Source organism: Callithrix jacchus, chromosome 3, assembly GCF_049354715.1.
Source record: "Callithrix jacchus isolate 240 chromosome 3, calJac240_pri, whole genome shotgun sequence".
Lineage (NCBI taxonomy): Eukaryota > Metazoa > Chordata > Mammalia > Primates > Cebidae > Callithrix > Callithrix jacchus.
The window spans coordinates 176036362-176059870 of record NC_133504.1 but is presented as its reverse complement, the minus strand read 5'-3'; the positions used below and the strand labels follow the sequence as shown (position 1 = coordinate 176059870).

The 23509-nt window shown below is 35.6% G+C and overlaps 2 protein-coding genes across 26 annotated transcripts in view; one reads left to right on the top strand and one right to left on the bottom strand.

Moving 5' to 3' along the window:
• Window positions 1–7533, top strand: part of NCAPG (non-SMC condensin I complex subunit G) — a 33644-nt gene extending 26111 nt beyond the window's left edge. The window contains exons 15-21 of the mRNA XM_002745953.7: window positions 1315–1496; window positions 1808–1982; window positions 3857–4018; window positions 4246–4384; window positions 4657–4743; window positions 6369–6438; window positions 7327–7533. Coding sequence (XP_002745999.1) covers window positions 1315–1496; window positions 1808–1982; window positions 3857–4018; window positions 4246–4384; window positions 4657–4743; window positions 6369–6438; window positions 7327–7450 — 939 coding nt within the window. The 3' untranslated portion in view covers window positions 7451–7533. The remainder of the gene's footprint in view (window positions 1–1314; window positions 1497–1807; window positions 1983–3856; window positions 4019–4245; window positions 4385–4656; window positions 4744–6368; window positions 6439–7326) is intronic.
• Window positions 5242–23509, bottom strand: part of LCORL (ligand dependent nuclear receptor corepressor like) — a 198332-nt gene continuing 180064 nt past the window's right edge. For 22 of the 25 annotated variants that reach the window (XR_013533171.1, XR_013533173.1, XR_013533175.1 and 19 more), the window contains one exon: window positions 5242–9894. Coding sequence is in view for 17 of the 25 variants with exons in the window: in XM_017970651.5 (XP_017826140.1) it covers window positions 9714–9894 (181 nt within the window). In the remaining 8 variants the exon portion in view is untranslated. The remainder of the gene's footprint in view (window positions 9895–23509) is intronic. The other 3 variants (XR_013533172.1, XR_013533176.1, XM_035293965.3) reach the window with 2 other exon arrangements.

Here is a 23509-nt window from a genome sequence, read left to right as displayed (position 1 = left end):
GGGCGATTTGTTTATGCATTCATCCATTGAAGGACAGTTGGGCTATTTCTACCTTTTGGCTATTGTGAATAGTGCTGCTTGCTGTGAACATGGCATGCATATGTATTTGTTTGAGTACCTGGTTTCAATGCTTTTGGGTACCTATATACCTAGAATTGGTTTGCTGAGTCATTTAACTTTCTGAGAACTTGACAAAATGTTTTCCATAGTGACTGAACCATTTGAATTTCCACCTGCAATATACAAGGTTTTCCATTTCTCCACATCCTTGTCAACACTTATGTTCCAGCTTTTAAAAATTATGGCTATCCTATTATATATGAAGTGCTACTTCATTGTGGTTTTGATTTGCAGTTCCCTAATGACTAGTGATGTTGAGTATCTTTTCATCTGCTTCTTGGCCATTCGTATATTTTGTTTGGAAAAATGTCTGTTCAAGACCTTTGCCCATTTTTAAAGTTAGGTTGGTTGTCTTTATAGAGTTCTTTATGTAGTTTGGGTAGTAGATCCTTATCACGTATAATTTGCAACTATTTTATTAAGTTGTTTTTTTGCTTTCTTGATAACTTAGATATATTAAACATTTTTAATTTTGGAGATGCATTTATTTTTTCTTTTGTTGCTTCTGCTTTTGGTGTCCTATCTAAGAATCCAGTGCTAAGTTCAAGTCATGAAGATTTATCCCTGTTCTGAGAGTTTTCTGGCTTTAGCTTTTATATTTAGGCTGTTGATGCATTTTCAGTTAATATTTGTATATGGTCTAAGGTCCAGCTTCATTGGTTTGCCTGTTTATCTCCAGCTGTCTTTTCCTTTGTCTTCTCTAGACTTGTTTTGTTTACTCTTTCTAGGAATGCCTTCTGCTTCTACATCTTCTGTTCATTTTCTACCCATTAATCAGACAAATTGCCACTCCTACCTATGGAGCTGTCGCTTTTAGATAGGCACCTTCCTCTAATGTCAGGCGCCATTGCTGGGAGTTTTCTATGTCTTAGAAACACTAAGCATTTAAATATATGTTTTGATTTTTATTTTCCAATAGTTATAAAAAGCTTTTGGTGCTTTTAAAAAATTTTAAGATAATTCAATTTTTCATGCCAGAGTAATCATTTGTCTAGTCTCCTGGTCTTTTAGATTTGTCTAAAATTGTTAGTCTAGCTGTGAGTAAACAGTCTTTTTATGTGCCTTTAAAGAATTGGTAATAACACAAATGATTTTTGGATTATTCATATAAAAATACTGTAGAACAGCTACATTATTATAGGCTTAAAAAGGAGATACAAATAAATTTCTTCTAATGAATGTTATCTTTGTTAGGTATCTGAACTTAGGACTGGAGCTGCAGAAGGACTAGCCAAGCTGATGTTCTCTGGGCTTTTGGTCAGCAGCAGGATTCTTTCTCGTCTTCTTTTGTTATGGTACAATCCTGTGACTGAAGAGGATGTTCGACTTCGACATTGCCTAGGCGTGTTCTTCCCCATGTTTGCTTATGCAAGCAGGTATTGAGTCATAGGGGTAAATCAAAATCTGACTTGACATCAAATTCAGGTCCCTCATGAATTATATCTATAACAGTATTTTGTTGTTGATACTTTTTCTACCTTTAGTGGATACATGATGAAATGACAATAACTTACATGGATTTTATCTATCTGAATTGTTGGCTCTTTCCTAGATGAAAATGTACTTTATCTTGATGAGCAAATTTTACACATATTTTTGAATTTCATACATAACAGTTTTTAGAGTCATGCTTTTTCTCTCATCAAATAATGTTCTGTCAACATACTTTCAATTTGTTTCTTAATAGGACTAATCAGGACTGCTTTGAAGAAGCTTTTCTTCCAACCCTGCAAACACTGGCCAATGCCCCTGCATCTTCTCCTTTAGCTGAAGTTGATATCACAAATGTTGCTGAGTTACTTGTAGATTTGACAAGACCAAGTAGATTAAACCCTCAAGCCAAGACTTCTCAAGATTATCAGGTGAGTGAGGATGATAACTGCATGCAGATCACTGTTTTGGTAAAATAGTGTCTCTCAAAGACCCCTTGAAATATGAGGAACTGCATTTTGATCTTTAGACTTTTGTCTCAAACATATAACACAAAGCACAAAAAAGCAAGACCTTGGGAAATAGGGAGAAATCATACGAAAACAGAAATCAGTGCTAATATTTTTTGCTACTGAAAAGAAGTTACTAAAAATTCACCACCTCCACTATGCTCTTCCCTACCTAGTACTGACTGTTAATCCGAAGTAATAACCTATGATATCTAGGACTCACTGAGTCTTCAAATGTTGGCTTACCTGCTATGCTTCTGGCATAGGGAAGCGCAATGCAGAGAATAAAACTTACCTGAAGCTTTTTTGGCTTTTAATTCAAAGAAGATAAATCAATTGCACACTGACTCACAGATTGAACTTATGCAGGTTTTAAAAAATCCTTTAATGGCATTTGGTTAAACTTGTTACCACTTTTGAAATTTAATGTATTAGTGATTTCAGATGCTAACTGATTAAGTTGAAAGTAATCCTCTTTTTTTCCTTGTTTGATATTTAGTGATAGGCTACTCTGTTCAAGTCATATTTTGTATATTATTGGAAAGATAAGATTACAAAGGATATTAGGCAAAATTAGGTAAGGGTCAGTAATAGAGCTATTAAAGCACTTTATGACTTGAGACAAGGGCAGGAGACATGTGGTAGGAATGACGAGTACAGCATTAGTTTTAAAACTCATTGAGCAAAATTCAGTTAGGCCTTGTTGGGATTTGGGGAGTGGTTTGGGTAGAGGAAGGATGTTTTAGTAAAGGTGATATATGTAGATGGTTATGCAAATATTGGGGAACTGTAGAAGGATTATTTTGGCTAAGGATCCTGAATAGGACTGTTAGGGCAGAACATTGGGGATATATTATAGTTTGCTTTAAAGGTCAATGTGGGGAATTTGGAGTTGGCCTTATTTGCAATGGATTAACTATGCAGGGCTTATGATGAAAGGGTTAAAGTCATGAAAACCAATTATTAGATTAATTTTGTGGTCAGTGATGCTTACATGAGATGAATTGGTGAATGGAAAGAAAAGAATATTAATAAAGAAAGCAGTTGAAGAGCTGCATAATTAGCTTGTAGAAAAAGTATTAGAAAGTAATAGTATAAAGTAGAAAGAATAGAAATTGAGCTAATAAAAATTATGGGTACAAGAACCTAAAAGAAAGAGCTTGAGAGGCAAGGGAGATGGACTCCAGGAAAACTCTTAAGTGTGTTTAACAGCAGTCTTCAAAGGAGCTGTTGACAGTTTACTTGGGGAGTACTCTCATGACTAGCATCTTGGAAGAGTGAGGGAAAAGTAAGTTGGGGCATAGCACTAAGTTCATCTACTGCTGTGCAAGTAAAGGCCCCAGCCGATCACATAGGGAATTCCAGAACTGGGATGTTCCTTTGAGTTCTCGATAATGGAGACAAGCTGAGACGTTGTACCTGTGCATTGGCCAGTCATTGGATTTGGACTAATCTTTGGGAGAAGAGGTATAATCTTGGACAAGGTCCACCGAAGTACAGTGTCATCAGCCTATATCAGAACTACAACTGGAAACTTTTACCCTCCAAAATGTGCTGCGACTGGGGAATGAGAGCTTCTTTCCTAAAGGGAGTAGAACTGGGCCTAATATCACAGCATCCACTACAAGAAGTCAAGAAGGGGAGCTTATTTTGGCGTGCGGGGGAATGTTAAATTTGGCTTTAGACATTTTATATTTGGGATTATGGCAACACAATTAATTGGAAATGTTTATTAGATGTAAAGGCTATATTATAATCATTTTCAATTTACAAAGAATGGGTTCTTAATTTCCTAGGCCTTAACAGTACATGACAATTTGGCTATGAAAATTTGCAATGAGATTTTAACAAGTCCGTGCTCACCAGAACTACGAGTCTATACAAAAGCCTTGAGTTCTTTAGAACTCAGTAGCCATCTTGCAAAGGATCTTCTGGTTCTATTGAATGAGATTCTGGAGGTAAAGTAGTTTCTGAAAATATGCTGAATTATTTTGTGTTTATATTTATAAATGTAGAATTTACATGGCTGTATTAGACTATACATATGTTAGCACATTGTGACTTATTTGAAGTATTCGTAAATTTCATATAGTGTTTTTAAACAACTTGATATGTATTGGTACAATTTTCAAAGATGATAGGAAATGCTGTGTTTATAAAATGTTAATAATGTTTTCTTTTATAGCAAGTAAAAGACAGGACGTGTCTGAGAGCTTTGGAGAAAATCAAGATTCACTTAGAAAAAGAAAATAAAGAATTTGGTGACCAAGCTGAAGCAGCACAGGATGCCAGCTTAACTACAACTATTTTTCAAAATGAAGATGGTAATGACATATTGACCAGAATATTTATAAGATTCTGTGCTTTTATTCTACTGTTCAAGTTTTGTTTAGGCATGCATTTCTCAACAAATGACCATCTTTTTAGGAGTTTTGCTTTTCCAGTATTTAAATTTTCAAAAGGGTGATTTATAACTTTTCACTAGCTGCTAGAGGGACTGTATCTTTAAGTTTTTTAAAAACTGGACTTAAAAAGACAATTTAAAATATTTTTTGAAGGTATCTTATTTATATTGTTTTATTATTCCCTTTAACAGAAAAGAATAAAGAAGTATATATGACTCCTCTGAGGGGTGTAAAAGCAACCCAAGCATCAAAATCTACTCAGCAAAAGACTAACAGAGGTAGTATACGGATTGACCATCTTTATGATAAAAGTTTTAAATTTTATCTTCCAATGAAAAATACTTGTTTTGCAAGTTTTCTTGTCTTTGTTTCCTTAGGAATAAAGATTTTAAAATGTCTTCAGCATCTTTAATTCTTTTAGTTGATGTCAGTTTTTGCCTTGTGTCTAAAGATTCTAGAATCAGTGTTGCTTTAGGTGCTTTTAATTGAAAGAATTATGCTGCAAAAGATCATATTACAAAGGACAATTTCGGTTGAATTAAGATTTGGTTAAATGGTGATTTTCTATTAGTTATTTGTGTTGTATCCTTCATTTAACTAAACATTAAAAAAAAAATCCCTGTAGTATTTTTCTGGGCTTTGTTTTCCTTCTATTCCCATCTTATTTCATATTTTCCCAACTTATTTCCCAAGGGCTATCCAACAATAGGGGATTTGTTGGTAAAGTGAATGCTGACTACTAGGGGATCACCTGGAAAAAAATCTGAAATTCAAGATATTTTCATTGGTTTATTATTTCCTTATTACAAAAGCAGTGCATGCTTATTACAGAAGAATCAGAAAGTACATCCAGGCAAACTTTTATAAAGAACACTAATAATCCCACCCATGAGCCAACCATGATTTTAATTTTAGAAATCTATTTTTTAAGGCCCTTTCTGATGCAGATTTAATTTTGTCTAAAATGGAATCTGGCCATAATATTGTTTTGTAACCAATAAATTATTTAAATACCAATTGTTGGATATTGTTCCACATTAGTCCCATATTGTTGGATGTTTTCTTGGGGATAAACGCATTAGTGAAAACAAGGAGTAGAAAAAAAAGTGTAACATGAATGAAATAGAGTATATAATTTTCAGACTGTCACATTGGACAATTTGGTTTTGATCAGATTGTTTTTTGTTTTATATCACACAATGAGAACTCCATCTTTTTTAATAGACCAAACTTCATGTATTCATACTGTTTTATTTTTTATAAATGAGAAACATCACAAGCCAAACTTTGTCTTACTCCTTAACCTTGTAAATTTGTAGTATGTAGAATCTTTATAATCCCCAGTATAGAAAGGTTCTAGTTTTTACATTGAAATATTATATTTTAGAACACATACTTGAATTGGTTATGTATATGTTTTAAGAAGCCATTATTACCTTACTGATTAGTGTTTGTTCTATTTGTTTTTTATCACCTTTCAAGAAAAAAGTTTTATTTCTTTAGCACCTGTTTCTGCACCTAACCTACCTTTCTAACCCTTAATTTTCAAGAGTCTTTCCATAGACTTTGTGCTATAGCATAATAGAAGCACTTTATGGTAACAGTTTTTATACACTGTCTTTAAATACATAGAACTAAAATTTGCCTTATAACTTGTTTGAAATTTCCTCATTTTCCCTTACTCATTATTAGTGCTTACAAAAGAAATTAAGTTTTAATCTTGCTTGGGTTCCTTTTTCTGTAGTAGTGATAACTGGTTCAAGATGACTAGAACAAGTAGGAGATAGATGTGTTAAAAAGGATTGTTGTGTTCAAAACAAAGGATTTAGCTAGCCTGGAAACTAGATTAAAAATAATAAGCAACTGATAATAAATTCTGATAATGAATTATACTGTCTTCAAGGACAAAGAAAAGTGACAGTTTCAGCTAGGACAAACAGGAGACGTCAGACTGCTGAGGCTGATTCTGAAAGGTATGTCATGCATGTCTAGACTAATAAAGGCCTATCTTTACTTTTTAGGTCTAGAAGAAGAAACACGAATTTTCTTGTGATTGAGAGAAAATACATAACATAGTCTAAAATTCCATTATTAAGAGCATTTGACTTCTCATGGCTTGTTTGCTTTTGCCTATTAGTTGGCATGGTCTTTAGTACTGTCTTTAATATGTTGTTTCAGTTTCTAATTACATGACTATATATGACTCCTCTTTGATTTTTAGTTAGTAAACTCTTGATTTGGATAATATTTGGGTTCTCTATACTTACAATGATAGAATACTTTTGTTTATAACTTGGATATATTGTGTGGTAGAGTGTTTATTTTTGACTTCTGTCAAGCCACTGTTAAGAGTTGAAAGTTGGTAGCTGTTTGTATTCATGTATTCATTGGCAAAATTGTATTATTTGTGTTTTCAGTATGTATCTTTACACTGTCTTGATTAAATTCAAGTGTATTTTAAGGGGAAACTTGTTTTTTACTGTGTTTTCAAAATTTATTGCTTAAATCAAGAGAACTTAATTTTTTGTTCACTTCTTGAGTTTCAAAGAAATCTCTTTTGGACAGTTATGGTCCTCATTTAATTATAAGCTTCATTACAAGTTTGTGGTTTTTTTTCCTGTATAACACCAGGTTCCCGTATACTATATAAAATCATTAGCTAAGTTTTCCATGATTCACTTTGCTGAATAGCTAAGTCAGTGTTTTTTGATACTGTTTGAGAATTTAGTTTTCAGCTAAGTCAATGGAATCAGGCTATCAATTACACACTGATAGAATGTGAGTCAGAAACAAAAACGTTTTATTTATAAATAAGTTGGTTTTAAAACTTGTATCTAAATTCATGTATTTTCAACATCTAGTGATCATGAAGTTCCAGAACCAGAATCAGAAATGAAGATGAGACTACCAAGACGAGCCAAAACAGCAGCGTTAGAGAAAAGTAAACTTAACTTTGCACAATTTCTCAATGAAGATGTGAGTTAGGAAAGATGATGGAGGTGGAATCCTTTAAAATTATGTCCAGTTACTTGCTTAAATAAAGTTACCTTTGTCAAAATCTGAAAAAATCTGATGCCTTTCTGAAGATTTTCTGCTGTGTGCCTCCACATTACTTTGGCCTGTATTAAAGCATTAGGACAGCATCAGTTATTATAGTCCAGAGACCATCTGCATTAGTCACACAGATTTATCACAATCTGAGGTGGGCCTAGGAATCTCATTTTTAAAGAGGCTCTCCAAATGATTTTCAATAACTCTTTATGTTTAAAATCATGGCATTATGGAAAACTTGCAAGTGTCACTAGCTAGTATCTTCCATTTGAGAAGCATATGACTTAGAACCAACAAATATGAAACCACCTCAGGACACATTTAACAAGTAACATTTCAAGGGAAAATGAAGTACCACAAACTGGCTAGAAAGGAGCTTATCACCAGTGAGGAAGACCAGTATAACGTTCAACAGTTATTTTGACAATCTTATTTTGTGATTCCTACATTGAAAACAGTTTTGATGATGCTATCTGCCTGGGAAGTCTCTTCCTAAAGTATCTGCATATGGGAGTCCTTGTTTGTGAGTGTTTCCTGGGTTAGGGAGGTGTCCACATAAATGTATATTAACCATGAAGCTGCTCTCTCTATTTCTGGCATAACAATATTTTATTTACTGTGGATAATAATTCTAGTGGGAAAATAATGTGAGAGGAAGTTCTCTTGTGTATACTCTACTAATTTATGAGCACTATTCACTGTCAATTTCATTTATTGTCTTTTGAAATTGACACTTGGCCTGACTTATGAAACTTGTACTGTATGAAATTGGTCCTCTTTTTCTGCAGTACCCAACAAAACACCTTTTCTCTTTATTATTCAGAAATGTCCTAACATGGATCTGTTTTAATAATTGTGCTTTTTTAAGGCTTATTTACTAGAGGCCATTTACTTAATGTGAAATTCTAAGATGGAGCTAAAGATAGATCACTGGTTTTTAGAACTAAATTGCTATACTTATATGCTTCATAGAACTTATAAAAGGAGTTAAAGTTACAAAGCAAGAATACTTATTAAGCAAAAGGAAAATTGGTAATGATAGAAAGTCAACGAAAAATAGATGATTGTTCTTCATTCTGTTTGTTGGCTCTGTGTCCTGTGCTTTAAATTCCTTATGTGTTGTCATTTTAAAGATAATTTGCAGGGGGTTAGAAGAAGGACTGAAAAGGTACATTAAATGTGATATAAGGGAACATCTTAGAAATATAACAAACTAAAATCCCATTCACACATGGCTAGGCCATCCAAAAAGAAAGGAGCCATATGCTCATATGGTTCACCTTACCAAAGCTTGTTTTCTCTGGCATGGGAAGAATGAATTTAAGCACCAAATCTTTTAGTATTCTGAGTATTCAGTTTTTAGACACAGTCATGTAGCCATTGCTGAAACTGTGCTTTGCACTATTAGAGTTAAAGGTAAGGGAATATCCTGCTTCTAAAAGTCATCCCTTTAAACTTTAAAATAAAAAGACTATGGTACAATAAAACAGATGTAAGTCCATTTACCATTTTTCATTCAAAACTGGTAACTTACAGAAACCAAATAGTATTCTTCTCTACCAAGAGGCACAGATTTGCTGAACAGTAAACATGCAATTGTACCATTGTTCTTAAAGCCCACAGACTCATAGGTTTAAAATACAGAGAAAGATGTGATCAGCTCAAATTTGCCTGTGAATGGAAACATGCTACTCAATGATAAGCTATGATCAACTTTTTTCTTCTGTACATATATAACTTTGAAGGAGATTCACTTCTAAGAGATACCTTTGCCTTTAACCAATTTTGCTTCGAGGTAGTTGGTATCCAACTGTTTTACAATTGCTCATGGGTCAGGTCATCATCACAAATCTTTTACAATACTAGCTTTCTAAATCACAATGTATCATATATTAAAATTTTGTGCACAGAAATAAAACTGGGGACAATTATGTATTTAAACTTAGGGTGTTAAAAATTCACATAATACCATTAAAAAGAGAAACATCAAAATCTGTTTATACTACAAAATTCCACAATGATCTGATGTAAAACATATAAAAACATATAAAGAATATAATCAAAATGATTAATGCTAATGATTTAATAGAAAGACAAATCACAGGACTAGAAATACTTCAAGATGAATTGATAAATGCTTATTGTTCAGGAGGAATTTTGACATACAAAATAAAGATAGTGCAAGAAGAACTGCAATCTATTTCTCTTCACTTTTGAGATTTTGGTTATGAACTGTACAGCTCACTAGAGATGCTGTTGTCAAATTCAGATTCCATTCAATGGGACGATTAAGGCACATCTTAATGGGGCTCAAAGGGCAACTTGCTGTATTCCCATCAGACACATTCAGTTTCTCATCAGTTTTCATTTGTAGCATGCTGGAAGAAAAAGCGTAAGGCATTTTAGTTTTACTTTAGTTTCAAATTAATTATCAACCTTGTAAAAACATTTAGTAGAGTAGTAGAGTAGTGTCTGGACCTCTAAACTTTAGTGTACATAAGGCATTTATCCTGAAAATACAACAGTTTTATCTCCCATCTACTTATTGAACTAAATACAATGAACAATGCCATGTAAACTGTGTAACTTGAGAGGTCACATCGTACCGGAAAAGTAACACTGCATATATGGATTACATCATTATACATCAGAAAAGATATTTAACCTTGTTAAAGGATTCAACTCCTTAACCTGCCCTTTTGTGGATCAGGATGAGAGCCACTTTGAGGAAAAAAAGGGATCAACATTTGTTGAATGCTTCTTAGGTTTCAGCAACTTTCACATGTTTGTCTCATTTGAATTTCATAAAAGCCAATGTTGGTTTGCTTATCCTCATAGTAAACAACAGAATCAAGTCTCTGAGAGTTAAGTACAAATATGCCTGAGGTCATACAGTTACCTGCCTGGAACTGGAATACAGCCCTTTCTCTTTTCCTTATGCTTATCTACTAGCTCTCTGATGAGGCTGGAAAATCCTCAGGAATTAAACTCATGGCCAGCTCATCGGAGGAGCATGTGGCATCCACAGGATACTTATTCTTGGTTGCTGATTTCAAAGACTTTTTTACATTGACGGGAAAGCTGGCTTATCTGGATTTACATTAGGTTGGTCAGATCTCTTCAACATTATTTAATACACACACTCTGTTCTGGAGTGGTGTCTTGTTCCACAAGTTTATAAGCACAGTCCCATCTGTTCCTAAATGTTCCCACCTAGGGAACCTTGCTCACCACTCTGCTTAACCAAACCTTACCCATGCGTAATCCAGTCTCACGTATCTCAGTTTGGTCTTAGTAAAACACTGCATTGGGTTGTGAACTATTTGAGGTTCTCCTTTATTATTTCATGTCTAATAGTCTGATAACGCCCCTCTAGATCTGAAGGAAAGGATGCTAACATTCTTTTCTTTATGAAGATAAGCACAGTGCTAAATACACAGTAGCTACTCAAAAATTCAATGAACATTTATAAATAGCCTGTTGTGAAACAAACATCTGGAGCAGAGTGTTACTCTTCAGAATCACAGAAACGTGACAGTCAAAAGGGGAGCTAGTCTACTCTGTGTAATGCATATGCCATCCCTAGTTTTAAATATTACTTCTAGTCAGTGCACATCTTCAGACGTGAATCCTTACATTTATAAACTATTCAACAGGTTTCTAGTTCATTTGATAGTTAACTATGGTTAGTTCATTTGGACTACATCACTCCTAAGCTTTCTCCAACTGTAACTCTACAAATTTTCCTATTAGCAATGAGGCTCAGTGTCTCATATTTAAGTGACTTGCTAGAGCTGGGAAATGGGAGCATCCAGACTCTAGTAGATCCCTCCTTGCAACCTCAACTAACCGACTCACATGCCATTTAAGAAGCCAAATCCATTATGTCCTGTTTTACCACCACTAACACCTCACTGCGTTCTCCCTAAACAGTCCCAGTCCCGCAGAATACAATTTCAATTTGTATAAATTGATACTAGACAAAATGACAAACTATCAAGTAGCTTAGTATGCATCAAAAGTAGGAAACCATAAACCATTTTTTGAAAAGTTAAAATGCATGTGACTAATAAATAATATATTTAAGGTATATGTGACAAATGAAAGAGCTCCAAAATACAGTATTTTCATATCAGAAATAACTTTAAAAAATTACATTACTGTTAATAAAATGAGGTCCTCAGAGACCTCATTTTTGTTTTGTTTTTCAAGTCAGCAAAACTCAGATAAAGCTGTAATTTTTTCTTCCTCCAAGGACTGCTAATCTTCATAGTTTTATTGCTTGTATTTTCAAAGCAAAAGTTTGATGTACACCTTTTTGAGAAACTCTAAGGCAAGCTATAAAAATACAATTATATTAATCAAGATAGTTTGGTAGGCAAGTATAGCAAGTATTAAACTCCAAAAAAGAAAATGAAGGCATAGAACAAACAATCATGGTCATAAATAAAAACAAATTTTGTGTTTTTTTGCTGTTTGTTTGACTAAGATGTTTTCACCAGAGAATACTTTAATAACTACACGATTTTCCTTTTCAAAAAACTTAAGGCAGTTTTCTTAAGTAAGTTTTCTAGAATGGTATACTATAAATTTGGGTACACAAATTCTACAGGTACCCAAAACTATACTTACCTATGGGAAGAAAATGTCAGTTTTGAAAAAAAGACTAAATTTACTAATTTACAGCTTGACATTTAATTCATATATACTTGAAAAACAGTGGATATGCAAAGTTTGGGCTCTATGGAACTCAGTACTGCTCTATGGAACTCTTAGAAGAATACCTCTATCTTAGGACATGCTGGAACCACAGGCATTACACCATTACAGCTAGAAAGTACCTTTTTAGATGTTTGTTTTTTGAGATAGGTCTTGCTCTGTGGCCCAGGTTGGAGTGCAGTGGTGCCATCATAGCTCACTGCAGCCTCCAACTCCTGTGCTCAAACAATCCCTCTGCCTCGGCTTCCCGAGTAGCTGGGAATATAGGTGTGTGCCACCACACCCACATAATTTTTAAATTTTTTTGAGCAGACGGTCTTGCTGTGTTTCCCAGGCTAGTTTCAAATTCCTGGCATTATGCAGCACTCCTGCCTTAGCCTCCCAAAGCACTGGGATTATAGGCCTGAGCCACCACACTTGGCCAGATTTTATTTTTTTAAGAGATAGGGAAACTAAGCGGTAGGAAAAGAAACTGCCCCTTTTTTGAGTCTTCTAAAACCAGATATTTGTGGACTAACATAAGAACCTGGTTCTCTGATTAGTACTTAATTGATGTTCATTTCAATTCCATTTTCAACACCAGAGTCAATGAAACTACTTAACATTTATTGAAGACCCATTAGAAAGTGCTTTTGTGATATAAAGATGAGGAAGTCACAGTCATTGCTTTCGGAGAGTATGCAATCTAAAGGATTTTCAATAAATATTCCTTTAATTTGGAAATTAAAATTTTGACTAGTTAGGTTTAATGTCAGGAATTTGCCGCATAATCATACACATTTGTACAAAGTGAAAAATAAATGTTCTCAACTTTTGATGCCATTTTAATACAATGTTTTTGGTCTTTTATTTTTAAAATAGGTAATACATTTGCAAAATTCAAAAACATCAATCAGTGCATAATCCCAGCACTATAGGAGGCTGAGGTAGATGGATTGGTTTGAGCCCAGGAGTCTGAGACCAGATTGCACGACATGGCAAAACCCCTACGAATAATACAAAATTAGCTAGGCATGGTGATGTGTGCCTGTAGTGCCAGCTACTTGGGAGGCTGAGGTGGGAGGATTGCTTGAGCCTGGTGGAGGCTGCAGTGCACTGAGATGTGCCATTGCACTCCAGTCTGGGCAACCCCTGTCTCAAAAAAGAAAAAATCAATCAGTGAAAAATGTCATATAATGGAAAGAACTGCCTGTCAGTGCTCCTAGCCCTCTTTTGGGGCAACTATTACCATTTTATTGTCTTTTCTTTAGATAGTCTCCTTACACTGAAATATGTAGGTATCTGTATTTCAACTCTCTCCCCTTAAACAATTCTACCATTCTATATACTGTTATGCATCTTGCTTTAAAATATGTATTTTGGATATTGTTTCATATTTGTACAATGAATTCTCAATTTTTTAAACAGCTACATAGAATTCCACTTTGTGGATAAATCATAATTGATGGTATTTGTTCTCAACTGACAGAATTTTGGCTGTTTTAATCTACTGTATAAAATAGCAATGATGCATTGAATATTTTGACATGTGTTCAAGTATATCCATAGCGTTGATTAGGAGCAGAATAGCTGGGTCAAAGGCTGCTTTTAAGTTTTTGATATTATCAAAATGCCTTCAGAGACTGTACCATTTTACACTTTGACCAACAATGTGTGAAAATATCTTTCATTCCTCTTACTCTAACCAATAATGTAAAATAAAACTTACAGATCTTTGAAATCTGATATATTAAAAAGTGGCATACCATTGTTTTAATTTGCATTTCTCTTATGAATAAGGTTAAGCATATTTTAATGTTTCAGAAGCCATGTGTTTCCTTTTTATGTTTTCTTTGCCAATTAGGATAATCTTTTTCATGTAGTTATGAAAATTAATTCTTTGTTGTGTAGTGATTTATGATCCCACTCTCTTTCCACCCTATCCAGTTTATTAGTTTATATCTGCTTATGGTGATTTTCTCATGAGTCCATTCTAAATTCTTTGTCATTAGACTTATCACTCTTATTTCATGGCTTTTGTTTCATAAAATGATTAGGAAGCTGAAAGCAGCAGCAGTAAGTCATCTGAGAAAATGACTTTATGAATCTATACCCTGGATTCTAATAAAAGCTCAGCAATAGTATGTATACAGTGGTACTCTTGAAAACAGAGTTGGGGAAAAGAATGTGAAGACCTGGGCTCAAGTTCTGACAATCGTCAGCTTATGACTTTGGACAAGTAACCTTAACCTCCTGCCTCATTTTCTTCATAAGGAAAAAAAAAAGACACTTTCACTGCTTACCTTATGAGTTGTTGTGAGTATTTAATGAGAGACAATTAACATGCTTTAAAAACCTAAGGAACTCTACACAAAGGTTTAATTTGCCATTGCATATTTTGGTGAAAAGGAAAAGAAGTGGGAAGAGAAGTGCTTATCATAAGTAAGGCCTCTTCTCTATCAAAATAGGAAACTAATGGAGGTGAGGGTTGAACAAGGGCATGAGAAAACTGAAATAGTTACGTAGCATTTAAGCCTATTTTCAATTCTTCAGTAATCTCATGGACCCAAAGACAGAGTCCATCTCCACCACCTGAATGGTAGTTTATATAGAGTATGTGCATTTTCAAAGTGTAAAAGATGGAAACATTTTGAGTGCCATAGAAATCCAAAGAATTATCATTTGTGATTTAAGTTAATGATTATTGATAAGTCTAATCTTCACAAAAGTAAAAATGTATCTAATTCTAATAATTTAAACTTGTATTACTGGAGATATGCAATGTTCATTTCTGTCATGGGGCAATAAACTTGAATGTTAGCTAGCCGACTCTTGCAGGAAACAAATGTTGGTGTAACTAAGACAGATCTGAAAATATCACTTATAGAGCAGTAGCTATGTACCAGGCAGTGTACTAAAAGCCTTTTTTTTTTTTTTTAAACATTACCATATTCAATCCTAACAGCTATTCACTGAAGATCAGAAAAGTAAAATGACTTACCCAGCCATACAACTACTAAATGGAAGTCTCCAGGGCCTATGATCTATTATCTTGTACTGTACTGCATACTAACTCTTGGATTGTTCTAATTCTGTCATGATACTGCATGTTAATACCCATTTTTTTTTTTTAAATGGAGTCTTGCTCTGTCACCAGGGTGGAGTGCAGTGATACAACCTAGGCTCACTGCAACCTCTGCTTCCTGGGTTCAGCTGATTCTCCTGCCTCAGCCTCCTGAGTAACAGACTACAGGCGGGTTTCATCATGCCCGGCTAATTTTTGTATTTTTTGTAGTGATGGGGTTTCACCATGTTGGCCAAGATGATCTTGACCTCATGATCTGCCAGCCTCAGCCTCCCAAAGTGCTTCGATTATAGGCGTGAGACACTGTGGCTAGTCAATACCTGCTTTTCTATTCTTCAGAATGCTTAACATGTGAGATTAGTGGACAAGTGTCTGGTTTATAGGTTTGAAACAGAAAGATATGCCTAAGGCTATAGTTGTAACTCTGTCCAGGAGAGTTAAATATTTAATGCATGAAGCCTTCTCCTGGCATTAACTAAATAAGGAACTGCTACTCATATACTTCAATTCCTGAAGGAGGAGAACAGTGTCAGGGCATACATAGACTGACATGTTTTTGAGACCTAAAAGAATATTCTTTAGGTCAAGCGTTTCAGGGAACACAAGTTCATCTTTTCAAAGGAAGAAGTCAGCTGTATCACAGATAAACGGCTCTGGAACAAGATTTGGACTTGGAATAGTTAATGTACTTGATGCTGTCAAATTTGAACTCATCTATTTAACTCCACATTCTGGATGAGGCTTACTTTCTTCTGGAATGGTATCTTCTAAGTGTTACTACAGTAAAAATTTACTGACCAGCTATTATGGCTCAGCTCTGTCCTATAGCTTGATGTCTCCACGAATCTATCCAAATATCATGATAGGGTTGTTAAGTGCACAAACCTAGATGGGAGAACCTTCATGAAGGTCGCTTATCCTTCTCTCAAACCCTCAACCAGTACCTACATAAACTAGTAGTAGTATATTAAAAAAAGGGATGGTATCTTCTTTAAGGGTTTTGCAGCTTGGTAAGGAGGCAGGATGAGAAAGTATTCAGAAATTACCAGAATAAAACAGCAGCATGCAGTAAATATAGAGTAACTAAGGACTAAGGGATTACAGAGAAGGGAAAGATTAATCCCAGCAGAGTGGGGAGACACGGGGAAGAAACATTTGATAAAGGTCTTTAGGGATAAGAGATGTTAGTAAGCTGAGGCAGAAGGAAGATTTGTAGAGCTTGAGTTCTGATCCTGAGTCCAATCACTGGCCAGCTAAGTGCACACTTCTTAATCTTTCTAAGCTTCAATGAAGATAATGAAAGTAACTACCTTTTATGGATAACGGGATTGTTAAATGAATTTATATAAAGCACTTGGCATAGAGAAGAGAATGCACATAAAATGCCCAGCGTTTTGACTGGACACATAATAAGAACACAATAATTGTGAGTTAACGTTAGTACTATTAACAAAATATAAGACAATCAAAGGTAATTGTGTTTTCACTGGTGATACAATATGGCAGATATGTGTATGAATTGTTTCTGTACTGTACCATATTTGGTTATTCCTGTAATTCTCATAAACAGATATAATGATTTAATTTTTATAGACAGATAAAATACAGTTGTTTACTTTTGAGTCCCTGGGCTTAAGGGAGACCAAAAGATCTAGCCAGGTAAGCACAGTTTGTAAGGGTGACCATGAGGTCTAAAATTTCAATAAATCCTTTCTTTTGGTTGGCAAACAGTTAAGTTTAGATTGCAGTTGTTTTTTTTTTTTTTTAATATAGTTTTTCTCAAAAATTTCCTTTGGTAGGATACTGATGAATTTAAAGCCTTTGGTAGATTAATTAGAAAATTAAAAAAATTAAATTTTATAGACTTTTTCTTTACTTGTGATTACTGTATTTGGAGTAAAAGAACATTACGGTGAAGAATGAGACTTTGAAGACCAACAGTCTTGGGTCATAAATCTAGATTTGCAATTTGCTACAGCTAATGTTAGGAAAATTGTATTTACTTTGTTTTGAATATAAAGGTGACACAAAGATTGGCACTCTGGTGCATAGTGTGTGCTTAATAACTGCAAGTGTTATGATATTAGAGCAAACTGTGGCAGTCAGAAATTCACAATAAAACATCTACAATAAAAAGTCTTCTAATGAGAAATGAGAGAGCCACCTGAATTTTTAGTTGAATGGAAATGAAGGAAATCATAGTTGGATTCATGGCAGAGAAGCAACAGTCTTCAGAAATTAACGAATACTGCACTGTTTTGAAATTCAGAAATGATCCTTGGCCATGTAGGAACAAAAAAAGACTTTCCCTGAATTTCTTAATGAGCTTGTTTATGAAATTAGTGCAACACAAGTGAACTGTCCCTAACGCAGTATCTTAAATAAAATAAATTATTCAAATACCCTGTAAAGATATAAATATGATTCATCTACTTTTATAAAAAGAATAAAAATAGGGAAGTTTTAGTAATGCAAAATTAAAAGCAATTAGCGAGTTGTTGATCTAAAACAATGCCAACCAACTGTAAAAGACTGCAGAAACTGACATGGTTTGCATCTGCCTTTTTAAGAACTTACCAGTGATCATAATCCTTTCTTTTTTATATATATATTATCAATATCAAATTGATTGCATTAATAGTCCCAACTCTTTACTTATCCTTAAATTTACTTTCTTTGCCTCATAATTTTGCAGTGTTTTCCCATTCTGCCTTATCCACGTGATTTGCTCTCACCAATAGCATCTTAGCAAGTATGATGGAAGCTGAAGCTTGAGAAAAACTGCTTGGGCAAACCTGCTGAGTTAGTGTGAGGGACACATGGAGCAGAGATAAACGTCCCACCTGATAGCTAACGCCAGGACGTATGAGGGAGCCCAGCCAAGATCAGATGAACATCCTAGAGCCTTATCTGCCAATACAGACTCATGAATGAAATGAAAATTGCTTACTTCTTCTAAAAGCTAATAAGTTTTGGGGTAGCTTGTAAATACCATTATTGTGGCAATAAATAATAAACCATCTCTTTTCAATTGAATCCTCACCATGATGCTTAACAAAGTAAAAGGTCTTCCATTCTGTAAAAAACAAGACTTTACTCAATCTTTTTTCTCAGGGTAACAGTTTTATAACTAGAATACTTTAAGGAGTTCTCCTATACTTTCTGTCACCATCCTCAGCTCTTCATTCCTTAAGCTGTTCCAGTATGGCTTCTGGTGCTGTTACTCCATGAAAATAACACTACTAAAGCCATGAATGACACTCACAGTGATAATTCCAATGAATTTTAGCTTTTGCCCCCTTGGCATCATTCAATACTGTTGACCATTTCTTCTGCTATGGACTTGTGTTTCTCCTAAATACGTATGTTGAAGCCCTAACCCTGAAAGTGACTGTATTTGGGGAGAGGACCTTTAGGAGGTAATTAATGTCCTAAGAGTGAAGCTCTAATCTGATAAGGTTGGTGTTCTTGTAAGAGGAAGAGAAACCAGAGGGTCTGCTCTGCCATGTGAGGACACAGCAAGTAGGGGCTACTGAAGTCCAAGATCAACCTGCTGGACCTTGTTCTTGGACTTCCCAGCCTCCAAAACTTTGAGAAAATAATTTTCTGTGGCTTAAGCCATACAGTCTATGTTATTTTGTGGTAGCCCAAGGAGACTAAAGTACCGTCTTTCATGAAACTCATTGTGTTTGGCTTTTGAGACAAAACACACTTTACTCTTGCCTCTTTCATACCAAGTCATCCTACTTTACTTGGATAATAAAGCTTGGAATTTCTCAAGGATGAGTCCTAGGCTTTCTTTTTTCCTTTATTCTATACACGCTCTTTAGGGGTCCTCAACCCTACTCACGGTTTTAGTTGTCAGTGATATTCTAGATGTCTCAACTCCATCCAGTTTATGCATCACTTATTCGGAAAGGATTACCCTGACAACTCAACCTAAAGTAGCTCCCCCTAGAAACTCCTTTCTATCATCTAATTTCATTAACACAATTTATCACTGCTTTATGTTTTCTATTATTGTTTTTCTCTTACTAAAATACAGACTGATGAGAATAGAGATCCTTGTTGGTCTTGTTCAGTATTTTATCTGCAGTACTTGGCACATAGGAACTCGACAAATATTTGCTGAAAGAATCAATCTGATTTCTACTTCTGGCCATGATGAAGTAATAGGGTAGCAGGGACCAGATCTGTGGCTTACTGCCCGGAGAGTTTTCAGGCTGCATGATAGGGAGAGAACCCCAACAGAACTTGGAAATATTCTTGAGCTGGGGAGAGGGACTGGAGTTCACGAAGTCCCAGGTGACTAGAATCTGTGAGTCAGAGTATAGGAGAGAGATGGGGGTAGAGGGAGAAAGGAGAGAGAATGAGTCAGAGAGAGATCTGCGGAGGATTTTCCTCGGGTCTAAAGATAAATAAATACTGATCAGTGGATAAGTATTTCCTAAGTCTGGAAAAGAATCAATGAAAAGAACCAGGTAATCATTTTCTGAAGGCTTTATAGAACTAGATATAATTGACCTTCTGACACATGGAGCATTTAGTAAAGTCCTCAGGTGGGTACTGGATTGATTCTATAGTGAGGTCAACTTAGCCCTAGAGCAGGGCTCCTTTTTTTTTTGAGATGGAGTCTCACTCTGTCACTCAGGTTGGAGTGCAATGGCGCGATCTTGGCTCACTGCAACCTCCGCCTCCTGGGTTCAAGCGATTCTCCTGCCTCAGCCTCCTGAGTAGTTGGGATAACAGGTACGCGCCAGCACACCTGGCTCATTTTTGTATTTTTAGTAGAGACGGGGTTTCACCATGTTGGTCAGGCTGGTCTTGAACTCCTGACCTCGTGATCCGCCTGCCTCGGCCTCCTAAAGTGCTGGAATTACAGGTGCGAGCCACTGCTCCCAGTCTGAGCAGGGCTTCTTAACATCAGCTTCACTGACATTTGGGGCAGGTAATTCTTTGTTGCGGGGGCTGTGCTGGGTATTTTTTAGTAGCATCCTTAGATTTTATCCACTAGATGCCAATAGTACCTTCTCAATGTGACAGTACAAAGTGTATCTGTCCATGACCAAATATCCTCTATGAGGCAAAATCATCCCTAGTTGTGAACTACTGTCTGAGATTAAAGGCTGTTCTGGCTCTGCCCACAATGCTTAAGACTTGAAATAATCAAAATGTTTCTTAATAAGTTAACAGTGTCCAGGAACAAAGCCCAAGAACATATAACATTGCAAAAATTCCAGTGTACAATAATACAAAATTCACAACATCTGACATCCCACCAAAAATTACCATGCATGCAAATAAAAGGAAAATATTCATAATGAGGGGAAGAAAATCATTAAAGAATAAAGAAATAACACAGATTGTGAAATTAGTACATAAGCATGTTAATGCAGATATTTTAAATGCACTTCTTTAGTTCAAGGAGTTGAAGAATGCATAAGCATGACATGGACAAATATGGTAGATATAAGGAATACTGAATTTGAATTTCTAGAGTTGACATATAATTTATGAAATAAAAAATATCCTAAATGGTATTAATACCAGATTAGACAATGCCAAATAAATTATTAGCGAACTTAAAAACACAGGAAGAGTACTATGCAGAATGAAAATAAAAAAATAAACAAAAATGAAGAGAGTATCAGTGACCTGTGGGATAAAATACATGTGATTTACATTCCAGAAGGAGAGCGGAGAGGGACAGAAGTATATTCAAAGCAGTGATGGCTACAACATGTCCAAATGTGATTAAAAGCATAAACTGACATATTCAAGGAGCGCAACAAACTGCCAGCAGAGAAAACATAAAGGCAACCACGCCAAGCCCTTTGCTAATCTAACTGTTGACAACCAGTGATAAAGAGAGAATCTTAAAAGCATCTGGTGGAAAAAGAACATACAAAGGAGCAAATATAAGAATGCCATACCTATCTTCAGAAACAATACAAGCAAGAAGCTAGTAGAACAATATCTGTAAAGTACAGCCTCCGGCTTAGGATGATTCAACTTACAATTTTTCCACTTTTCAGTGGTGTGAAAAGTGACAGGCATTTAGCAGAAACCATGCTTTGAGTGCCCATACAACCATTCTGTTTTTCAATGTCAGTATTCTCTAAATTACATGAGATAGCCAACATTTTATTGTAAAATTGGCTTTGTGTTTAATAGTTTTGCCTAACTGTAAGCTAAGGTAACTGTTCTGAGGACAATTAAGGTAGGTGAGGCTAGGCTATGATATTCTATGGGTTAAGTGTATTAAATGCACTTTTGACTTACAGTATTTTCAACTTACAAGGGTTTATCAGGAGGAGCTTGAACTCCATCATAAGTTGAGGAACATTAGTACTAAGAGAAAAATATGGTCAATTTTGAAATCCATATTCAGGGAAAATATATTTTAAAAAAGACAGACTTTTATAGACATACAAAGGCAGAGCGAATTAACAGCAGACTCACACTACAGGAAAGGAGGTCATTTGGGCAGAATAAAAGATATCAGATAGAAATCTGGATCTGTACATAGGAATGAAGAACACCGGAAATGATAAATTCAGGGAAAAATACTTATTTTCCTATTTTAAAAATATCTGAATGATAACCATGTAAAGAAAAAATAAGAACAATGTACTGTGAGGTTTATAACATTTACAGAAATAAAAGCACTGCAAATGTATGGTTATAACAACTTCAGCAAAGTTTCAGGATTAAAAAAATCAATGTACAAAAGTCAGTCGCATTTCTATGTACCGACAACCACCAAATCAAGAAAGCAATCCCATTCACAGTAGCCACACAAGAATAAAATTTGTAGAAATTTATTATTTATTCTTAGGTACAGTTAACCAGAGAGGTGAAAGATCTCTACAAAGAGAATTACAAAACACTGCTCAAAGAAATCAGAGATGACACAAACAAATGGAAAAACATTCCATGATTATGGATAAGAAAAATCAATATTGTTAAAATGACCAGACTGCCCGAAGTATTTTAGAGATTCAATGCTTTCCTATCAAACTACCAATGACATTCCTTTGGAACCAACAAAGAACGTGAATAGCTAAGACAATTCTAAATCAAAAGAACAAAGCTGGAGGCATCACATTACCTGACTTTGAACTGTACTACAAGGCTACTGTACTAGTCCATTTACAAGCTGTTGATAAAGATATACCCAAGACTGGGCAATTTACAAAGAAAAGAGGCTTAATGGAGAACCACAGTTCCACGTGGCTGGGGAGGCCTCACAATCATGGTGGAAGGTGAAAAGCACACATCACAGGGTGACAGACAAGAGAAGAGAGCTTGCACAGGAAAACTTCCCCTTAGAATAACCATCAGAACTCATGAGACTTACTCATTACCACAAGAACAGCACCAGAAAGACCTGCCCCCATGATTCAATTACCTCCCACCAACTTCCTCCCACAACACGTAGAAATTCAAGATAAGATTTGGGTGGGGACACAGCCAAACTATATCATTCTGCCCTGGCCTCTCCCAAATCTCATATCCTCATATTTCAAAACCAATCATGCCTTCCCAACAGTCTCCCACAGTCTTAACTCATTCAGCATTAATTCAAAAGTCCACAGTCCAAAGTCTCATCTGAGACAAGGCAAGTCCCTTCCACCTATAAGCCTGTAAAATCCAAAGCAAGTTACTTCCTAGATAGAATGGGGACACAGGCATTGGGTAAATACAGCCATTCCAAATGGGAGACATTGGCGAAAACGAAGGGGCTACAGGCCCCATGTAATTCCAAAATCCAGCAGGACAGTAAAATCTTAAGGCTCCAAAATGATCTCCTTTGACTCCATGTCTCATATCCAGGTCATGGTGATGTAAGAGATGGGTTACCATGGTGGTCTTGGGCAGCTCTGCCACTGTGGTTTTGCAGGGTATAGCCCCCTGCTGGCTGCTTTTATGGAATGGTGCTGAGTGTCTGAGGCTTTTCCTGGTGCACAGTGCAAGCTGTTTGTGGAGCTACCATTTTGGGGTCTAGAGGACTATGGCCCTCTTCTCATAGTTCCATTAGGCAGTTTCCCAGTAGGGACTCTGGTGGGGGCTCTAACTCCACATTTCCTTTCTGCACTGCCCCAGCAGATGCTCTCTATGAGGGCCCTGCCCCTGCAGCAATCTTTTGCCTGGGAATCCAGGCATTTCCATACCTTTTCTGAAATCTAGGCAGAGGTTCTCAAACCTCA